This window comes from Leiobunum rupestre, chromosome 2, assembly GCF_980474605.1.
Source record: "Leiobunum rupestre chromosome 2, qqLeiRupe1.1.hap1, whole genome shotgun sequence".
In the NCBI taxonomy this organism is placed as follows: Eukaryota; Metazoa; Arthropoda; class Arachnida; order Opiliones; family Sclerosomatidae; genus Leiobunum; species Leiobunum rupestre.
Window position 1 is genome coordinate 11,551,335 of NC_143385.1, and position 10,227 is coordinate 11,561,561.

Consider the following 10,227-nt stretch of genomic DNA (forward strand, 5'->3'; position numbering starts at 1 on the left):
ATAACACATCGTAAAATTAAGCAGAAGTGACGCAGAAACGTAAACAAAATCCGTTTGAAGTTTTTTCGTTTCTGTTTAGGTGTATATTTTTCGCAAACAAAATTGATTATGAAAACGAGGCTTCATGTTGTCAGAAATTTAAATACCGGTGCTCCAAGCGATCAAACAGCCTACTACACCGGTGGTCTCATCAGAATGCCCTACGCCACAAGCTCGGACAGGTGACAAATCCAGCATGGGTAGTAGTTTTAATTTAGTTTTTCACTCGAAGATCTATTTGGTCCGAGTTTCGCGTCTTTTTGTTTGCTCGAAGACCAATCGGTACGAACTATTTGTAAGTTTTTAATTTTCTTCAATTTGTTTAGGGTTTAGCTTTTTTATCCCTTTTCATAATGGACTAATCTACTTATTCGCTAATTTGTTCATCCATGGGTAGTAGTACCCTACTACTGATGGTCTCACCCTCGACGCGAGCCACTCATCCCGACAAAAGGCGCAGCAATGGGGCGACCACCTTCCACTTCGCGCACAGCTGTGGGATAGAGAGTTGATGATTATTTTCAACACGACCTACCGGTTTTTTTCTAACATCTCTCGAATTTTTATTGGTCAAATTAGGTGGTATCCAAGCTATTAAGACCTAAAATCTGACGGGGAACACTTTTCTAATTGAAACCAACTTTGTATCCTAATAATTCTAGAGATAAATTTTTAATGACCTTGAAGACATGGTTCAAGGTCGGAAATTTCCGTTATCAAGTAAGAACCTGCGCGTTTTATTTTCTGTGAAAATTTAAAATTCCTAACTAAAACACATTGAGTTATTGGCCCTGTATCGTTTTTTAGGTAACACCCTGTATAATAAAGAGATGGCCTTAGTATTTACTGCAAATGCCTCCAGATGGTATTCTTCAATATATGGCAAAGCAGCTTATTCTACCTAGTGAAATTTGCGTAACTGCTACGCCTTCATGCTATTTATTTTTCCTGTAGGGCAAGCTGGCTACGGTACGTAGAAGTAGGGGATTGGAATGATTAGGCTTTTCAGTTAACAAAGAGTCACCTAGCGGCCAACGCTAAAAATCCCTTAGCTGCTGGATGCTTGTCTGCTAAGAAGACGATTTGTCACTCTCAGTGTCATAACACAAAGTGTCTGCTAAGTAGACGAAAATATAGCAACTGAGTGAACTTCTGGCACGACGCTAAGTGGCTCCATGTTAACTGAAAGTTATTATTATTATTATTATAATTTTATCAAACCAAACCGTAATTACAATCAAAATTGGCACAAAACAAATGAAAAAATAAAACAACATTTTAAGCAACGTTTTAAATTATAGCAAGATTGCTCCTTTTGAGCTACATGTTAAAACAAAACTTTATTTTTTAAACCAAAGTATTTGTTTGTTAAACGTAAAATAAGGAAAAAAGTGCAATAACTATTCAACTATTATAAGTCAAATAAAAGGTGCAATAAGAAGTGTTGTTCAATCAAAAAAAAGGCAAAATCTTTTAGATGATTCATGATTGATTTTATCCCAAAGTCACGTACGACGAGTAGTGCGTCGGTAATGGGTTGATTTTAACAGAACATTCTCGTAAACCGACATACTTGGGCGCATTACTTTTTCTCTCAACTGACATTTCTCGGATAAGATGACGATGATAAATTTTACGTAAATTATTTTTTTGGGGACTAGTACCTTCATCCGTTTCCAAACAATTTTGACGATTAACGTCGAATAGTCCCTTCCTAGGTTTCCTATTTTCCTGTCTTTGCAAGTCATCAGAACAATGTTGATCCAAGAGGTTCTGTATTTCTCGACGATTTTCATGAACAGCGTTTCCTCTTTTTTTACCAAAATATTGAGGTTCCTCAGACATAAGCGACAACTCGAAATCGCTAGCATTCGACAGATAGTCACTCGAAGCCAACTTCTGAGACGCGTTGTTCAAAGTGGCTCGATTATCGTGATTCAAAGGAATTTTACCAAATTCCAAGTCTATATCTTCCATCAAATACTTCTGCACAATCACGTTCAAATCAACGTCGTCCAGTTCCAAATCTTCCTCGTTGCGATGGTTGTTAACGCTTTCCGAAACATCTTCGTTCGGGGTCTCCAAGCCCTCATTGAAGCTATCGCAGCAATCTTCGGAGAATGGTTCGAACGAGTCCAACAAATCATTTTGATTACTTTTTAAAGCATTTCTTTCAACTTTCGACTCAGAAAACTCAACAGGAATATTCGATGACACAGCAGATACACCATCAATTGATGAAAATCGGTCATCATCGGAAGCCACGCTACCATTGTCAACTTGAGGAGACGTATCTTTATGGAACGTCTCGACGTGGCCCAATAACCTGGCAATTTGAATAAAGGACGAGTCGCAAAATTCACACAGGAATTTCCCGTTTGTAGAGCGGATTGAGGTAAGGTTTCGATGACGTTGACGGCCATCTGATCGTCCAAGGGATTGTCGAGTGCGCATTGTCGTATCCGACTTTCTTGTCAAAATGGATTCACGGTGGTAATGCGCAATGTGAGAAGTTAAATTGTACTTCCTGGTGTAGCCGGTACCACACAATTTACAAAAGAAGTATTTTTTGCCAAGAAGTTGAACTTTAGCGTTGGAACTTTCATCGTGAATCAACTCTTCAATCGGGAACTGTACCTGTGTTCTCGCAGATGCGACATTTTCTGAGGATTCCGTCTCCAAATGAAGAAGCATTTGATTTGGATTTTCTGGACGTGAAGACTGATTGAATCGGCTCATGATTTTACCACTGAATTTCGGTAAAGCATTTTCTTTTAGATTTGATTTGTGAGCCAATAAGTGCAACACTAGGTGGCGTTTGAAACGAAATTGTTTATTGCAAATATTGCAGTAAAACTTCCCTTTCCAAGGAATCTTTCTCTGTTCGCTGGATACATCTGGAGAATCGGCAATTGGTTTCGGTTGAAAGACATGATCCTCAAGTTGATTAACCTTTTCGTAAGGCCTCGTAAAATTTTCTTCCAGCGAAAACCTGTGGCCACGACTGTCGTCGGAAAAGATTCTATAACTCTCTTCTGACGAACGCTCGATTCTTTGAGGAATTTCTTCCGTCTCCAAACGAGGTTCCTCCCTGAGAAGTGGATCTGACCGGAAGTGTAATATCTCGTGTTGTTGCAGAGTCTCCGTTGAACGAAAACTGGTACCGCAAATGGAGCACATAAATTTACTTTCTTTGGAATGAATATTCATGTGAGGTCTTATGTTAAACTTGTACAAAGTCGAAAAGTCGCAAATTGTACAGTAATATCTTGGACCATCGAGAGACGTGGCCTCATTTGGATTTTGAATCGACATTGACGTTGTATTTTGAGGCCCCATTTCCGAAGGGGACTGAGCGTTTCCTTTACCAAAGGTCGAAAACTCATCCGTTTTGTAATCGTTTGGCGAGGAATTGTTAGAGGTTTGAGAGGTTGGGTATTTCTGGAAAGTTTTTCGAAAACGTTCTTTACCACGGACTGCATTTTTTGGTCCACTTTTCGAATTGGAATGAATGGTGTTAGTATGGGTTTTCACGTTTCCTTTGTACAACGATGAAAAATTACAAATTCCACAATAATACTTTGGTCCCTTTTTAGATGTTTGAATTGATGTAGAACTCGGATTTTTGCTTAGACCTTGTCTCATAATTGGTGATGTATTTTGAGTCCTCATTTTAGAAGAAGGATGAGCGGTGGCAGCGTGGTTTTTCAAGTTTCCTTTGTAAAACGTCGAGAAATCGCAAATTGTGCAAAAATATTTCGAAGCCTGGTTAGATGTTTTCGACCTTGAACCATTTTCGTATCTGCTAAGATATGTTCTCTTCGTCGGTGATGAAGAAGAATGAACAGTGCCAGTGTGCTTTTTCAAGTTTCCTTTGTACAGGGTAGAAAAGTCGCAAATTGTACAGTAAAATCTCGCTGCATTTTCAGCTGATTGAGTGTTGGAATAATTTGGATTTCTCTTTAATAATGTTATGGGTGACATATTATCTGGTCGGTTTTTCGACATTGAATGCGTAGTTGCCACGTGAAAGGACAAGTTTTCTTTATACGGAGTAGAAAAGTCACAAATGGTGCAGTCATTTCTGGTGTCGTTTTCTCTTTCGAACTCATTCCGATATCTTCCAGGACCTTTGCTTTTACCTCGTGGGCTCTTGTTCGAGCGATAATGGACAAGTTTCACGTGAGATTTTAAGCTCTCTTCATTGAACGTCGATTTGTTACACCATGCGCAATAAAACCTGATGGCGTTCTCTTTAGATGGACTTCTTTGAAATACTTTTTTTCGCTTCGTCGTAACCAAGGTAGAATTAACATTAGCCACTTGACGAAATGAGCTGTCCTCTGAAAATGAGGGTTGATTCAACATATAAGTGTTATATCTTCTTCCGGTGGTGTTTTTCGTTTCATTTTTACACATTGTCTCTTTCGTTTCGTGAAATTCCACGTGAGTTTCTAAAATTCCGAAATTTAAAATACAAAATACAGAGTTAGAAAACCATTTCAATTTATCAGCGAAAACGTCAAGGTATTTTAGGTTTTTATTGGCGATTTTTAATTTTTTTTATTCGGGATTGCAACGTGTGGGACAAATTCAGTCCGCTCGTCCACCTGATTAATCAGGGCGAGATATGTGTAACGGCCACGCCAACGGGGGGATACGTGCGGACAGGGGTGTGGACAACCGTGGCGGAAGTATTCTGACCACCCGTTGGGGGATTGGTGGTGGTCCTCACACGGCCATCCACAAACTCTGCCTCCCAGACGCTTGGGATTACAACAGTACGTCACTACTCCCGGCTTATTGGCGACATTACTTCAGGATCGACACTTTAGAAAATAAAATAGCAGACGATTATTTCGTAGCTTAGTCATGGAGGATAGATAAGGAAATAGAGTTTAGTGAAGCGACACCAGCGACCTCTATCCGTGTTGCGACTTTTATTGATGACAACTATCAGCGAATTGCTAATAATTGGAAGAAGCGACAAAAAGAGCGTGATGCCGGGAGTAGTGGCGTACTCCTGTAATCCCAAGCGCCCGGGAGGCAGAGTTTGTGGATGGCCGTGTGAGGACGCCCACCAATCCCCCAACGGGTGGTCGGAATACTTCCGCCACGGGTGTCCCCACCCCTGTCCCCACGTATCCCCCCATTGGCAGGGCCGTGCTTAGAGGTCTCGCGACCCCGGCGAAATGCATGGGCGAAACTGATTGTAGCGGCCCTCCGGTATATACATCTCTATGGTAAAATTTTAGAGGCCCTGGGCGACCGCCCGGCTCGCCACCCCCTAAGCACGGCCCTGTTCGTGGCCGTTATACATATCTCGCCTGGATTCATCAGGTGGACGAGCGGACTGAATTTGTCCCACACGTTACAATCCCGAAAAAAAAACAGCGTGATCTGGTGCATGAGATAATTTTAGCAGTGCTAACAGCTAATGGCCAGAGTTGGCCTTCATTATCTTTCCCTTCATGGCAGAATAAAATTTATTTTGGTAAAGCAGGACACGCGAGAACAAAAACATTGTTTAGGCAGTTAAATATCTGATCCTACAATAAGAATGCCCCACTTATTAACACATTCTTCTCCGGTGAACACCCACGCGGTATTTATATCTCGCCACTAGCATAATTCATAAGGTATTAGTGCCTGCACGATTTTACGAACTTGGGAGTCCCAATAAGTCAAGATCGAAAAATTATTTTCGAGCACATTCTTAAATAAGATGGACAGAGCAGATAACGCCTGATTATTCCATATTTGGGTGTTGGGAGTTTTGACAGTTAACAAGTATTAAACAAACGAACGTCTGGCTTTTAGTAAAATATAAAAAATTTAACTTGTTTCTGAATAGAAAAAATTTACATAAAAATGATAATAATTTTAAGTCTACATGTTTCCCAAAACTGTTTTATACCGAGGGCTTCACCATCTATCACAATTTTTACAAACAATTTTAAGCGAAGGCGTCGGTTATTTATAGTCAACATACATTTAAGTTATAAATGATACACACCAAATTAATTTTAGATATGTAAAGTTTACCTTTTGATGTCATTTCGTTCATTGGTAAGGTATTCGAAAATAACCCTCGATTAGATTAGTCCCATAGGCACGTTGACACTAAAATCAATTTAAGAAAATAGTAAACTTCGTTGTCATACGTATAATGTTATTATATACCAAATTAAAACTGTATCCACTTGATTAATCTAAACTTTCAAACTGGCATTTAAAAAATATATGATTATTATTATTATATTTATATTTAAGAAGCTTAAGTTTAATAAACGCGAGTAAACGTAGAAAAAATTGTTTTACGAAAACCAATGAAAAATCGACACTTGCGACTAAATTTTCGACATTATTTTGTTTTACAGATACTTTTCTGTAGGGTTGGTGAAGGCCATAGAAATGCCGAGAGTAATTATTGGTGTCATTGTAGTAAAATTACACTAAAAAGACCCCATAAAGTATCGCCCCCAGGCGCGTATATAAGGGGGTGCCAGGGGGCTCGTAGCTGCGCGACGAGATGCTCTGGTAATTTCTCAGTTTAACCCCCGAAAACAATTACTCGTAGTTCTTTAAGAAATACTTAATTTTTGTTCAATCGAAAGATATTTAAAATTTGAAGCTAAGCCTCGTAAGACGGTGCACGTGTTACATTCGAGAGACTAGCGAAGCCACGTGTCCTGTTGTAAATATGCGGGAGTTATTTATCCCTGGTCGTAAGCTTTCGAAATCCCAAACCATCGGACCTAATACACTAGGTGACACGGGCAGCCTATAACATCTGCAGTACAAACCACGTGATACACTGAAGGCGCTTTTTGCTTTAAATTTTGGGTCACAGAAATGTCCCAACCGAACCTCGTTTTATCCTTACAATATCCATTCCTGGTGCATGTGTTCAACAGGACGATGAAAGATGGCGTAGCGGTAGATTTCTGTTTCAAACAACTTTGAATGCAGTGTAGATATAGACCGAGTACAGACCACTCATTGAGTACGACCGCCGATTATTATTTATTTTATTTATCTCCATTTTATTGTTACAAGACACGACGAATTTAAAATAGATTTAACTCATCAATTTTGAATGCAATAATACTAATAATAATAATAATAATAAAAATAATCAGCTAGGCTTATACCCAAGGCACCACCTTAGGCCTAAGTCATCAAGCAGCTTTTAATTCAGGTTTCCGGGTTACAATACGTAGGAGGGTGGTGGCAAGCCCCTCATGCTACGCGAGCCAACAGCTCCGTACACTATTACCTTTAACCTCAACAAGTTTTTTGGGAAGGGGAAACCGAAGAGCTCGAGGGAAACCCCTTTAATCAGTGGGGAAAGAACTTGCAAACCCGGCTCCTCTTACAGCGAGGCGAAAGTGCTAACTACTCCGCCACCCTACCCAAAATTGGTTAATTGACACCTTGACAACGGCTTGGCGCTCCAGTCGTTCTAGCCTCCCAAAAACCTATCGTGCAATCACTCTTGTAGATTCTTACCTTCATATCGGGTTATATATTAACTATCGGCGACCTCGTTATATATTACCTATCGGCGACCTCGTTATCGAGATTCGCTTGGCAATAGAGGATTCTCAAAGAAAATTTGATATAAAACTACTCTTTATCGACATACAGAAAAAATATACATTAACACTAACACTAACACTTAATCAAATCAGGATTGGCTTCCATTTAGGGGAGGTTAAACAAACAATTTTCTGTACTAGGGGTTCGGATATTTACGCGACACATCAATTTCCAAATAGAGGGAGTTAACATGATTTCTAGGGATCGGAGGAATGCTTTGCTACGGTTAGCGAAACTTGTTAACACTTTTCGTACGCAACGTCTTGTTTTCGAGGCGTGAAATAAACAAATTGGCTTAAAGTTAATGTACAATATCTGGATGAAAAGGCAAGTTTATACTTATATAAAAAATGTAAAAACAACACCATCGCTCTTCGTAATATATTTATTCACGCCTCGAAAACAAGTTGGCCCGTTAGGGTTAATGTTTCATGCGCTTCCAGCGGGCCTTCCACTCTATGTGAGTGGTTTACTCTATGGATTAGTTATTTCGACCCAGGAAAAGGGGGTTAAGGAAACGTTTCTACGTTACAATTGATTTCAAGGGATTGGTTTCTCCGGGGGAACTGTGTTGCTTCGGTATCTTGAAGATCGAGGTGTCTCAAATGACTTCGGATAGGACGGTACCAGATAAAGCGTTGTCTTGACGGGAACCCGACCACCTGTTTAAGGCATTAAAAATCACTAGATGACTTGGGTCTAAGGTGGTGCCTTGGGTATTAGCCTAGCTGATTATTAAGTTTCTTATTTTGGGGTACCACTAACTCGAAATGCGGAAAATTGCATCTTTTGGGAGCTGTAATTTGTTTTATTCAACTTGGTGGCATATTGCGGAACGGAGTCCGATTTTAATATCTTAGGGGAAGTTTTCTTGGCGAAACCTGGTCGCACTGAGGTTAATTTTTGGGTGCAAGTGGTTTTATTCGACTTTTTCTTTCTTTCGCTGGCGCCAGTTTGGCGAGGGTCGGGAGGGGTGAGAAAAGGATAGACAATGGGAAAGGTTTTTTTTATCTAAGCCATAACTCGATTAATACTTAAATCAGATTTTTAAGGTGAATTCCGTGTTTACTTTATAGCTTTCACTTAACCTTTATCACTGGTTTTTAGGGTACTTTAGGAATTCAAAATATCAATAGGGTCAGAAAGGGGTTCAAGTATTCGTAACGCAAAACAAATATCAACACAATGATAATTACACTGAAATAAACCCACACTTTCAATATACAAATAAACTTTAAAACTTTGGAAAACCACACAAATATTAAAATTAAAAAAAAATAAGAATTTCCGGGATATCGCTGACAGACGGTAAAAGTTACTAAGAAGTTTCATGATTTCAGTGTTTATTCGCGACTGAAACGAGTCTAGGTGGCATAACGGCTTTAACTTCTCCAAGGTTGCTCCTATAATCAAAATATAAGAAAACGATCCAAAAATTATATTATATTGCAAGTATCATTATTTATTAAGTCATTAAATTAGAACCTTCAGTTTGCAGAGAGCCACGGAGTCGCCAACTCGAGAAGTTCCTAACTCTTGGGCTTTCGTCTGCTAAGCAGTCGTTTAATGTTTTATAATAACAAATCGTCTTCTTAGAAGACAAAAATAAAGGAACATCTCGTCACTCTATGTAAACTGAACGCGCTAAAACCAGGACAGCCCTTGTATATTTAATGGAATTGAAAAGAAACTTCACTCAATGGAATTCCAATTTATATCTTTCAATGATAAAACAACGCGTTGTTTTTTATTCCTAATAAAAAGGAGTCGTGATTTAATTTCAGTTTCACAACGTTCAAAGTTATCCAAGGAGACAGGCACCGGCGATCGCCGGTCAGATCGGGGCCAACTCAAATTGCCGGCCAAAGAGGAAAAAATTGGCATTAATGGGAAATGGGGTCCAGACGATTTCAGAGGCGGTGGGGCCAACTACTAGCCAGTCCGGCCCTGCAAGGAGATGCATGTTGGTGTCTAAGACCTAGCGTGGACACCACCTTTGTTCTTTCAAAAAAGAAGGTTATCCAGAAGCGACCGTAGAAGAGAAAAATTCTGTCAACTAAAATAGTCAAGGAATACCAAAAAATAATAAATTATATCAAAAATTAAATTGAACTAAAATTGACATAAATGGTAACATTCACAGAGATGAAAGAAATTAACTAGTCAGCTACGTTGATATGAATCAGAGTAATTAAGACAGGGTAGTAGCAAACCAAGTAGCGTAAAATATAATGGCAGCAAAAGTTTTATATTTCTGTTTCATACAGAGTTTACATCGTGAAATAGTTAAAGCAGAACTGAAGCTTTATTTGGAAAATTAATTTGTAACCCTATTATCGTTATTGACCAATAATGAAACTAAATTCCTAATTTTGCAGGAAAAGAGAGGGCCTAAGCAGCTACTGCAAATTTCACCAGATAGTGTTCTTCAGCATATACACCAAAGAAGCTTACGCTACCTGGTGGCGTTTGCGATAGGAGTTTATTGTACAGGAAATACAAAGGGTGTACACTTATTGGACGCGGTGTCTTGCGCATAAAGGCAGAGGAATAAATGGCGGATGGCCCTTGGTAGATCATTAATTA

General features: G+C 39.3%; 1 protein-coding gene across 1 annotated transcript; it reads right to left on the bottom strand.

Annotated features, from left to right (window-relative positions):
- Window positions 1-1,533: 1,533 nt before the first annotated feature.
- LOC149956124 (uncharacterized) lies at window positions 1,534-6,272 on the bottom strand. Its single transcript, XM_090166770.1, has 2 exons — window positions 6,085-6,272; window positions 1,534-4,493 (listed from the first exon to the last, which is right to left on the bottom strand). Exons 1-2 carry the CDS (start codon window positions 6,104-6,106, stop codon window positions 1,534-1,536), a joined length of 2,982 nt encoding a protein of 993 aa, XP_090022896.1. The 5' UTR covers window positions 6,107-6,272.
- Between the last annotated feature and the right edge of the window lie 3,955 nt (window positions 6,273-10,227).

Excerpts from the sequence above, each read along its gene's own strand:
- LOC149956124 (XM_090166770.1), bottom strand. The coding sequence starts at position 6,106 with ATGAACGAAATGACATCAAAAG. Across the intron at positions 4,494-6,084 it reads GAACGAAATGACATCAAAAG|AAACTCACGTGGAATTTCAC; the intron begins GTAAACTTTACA and ends TCGGAATTTTAG.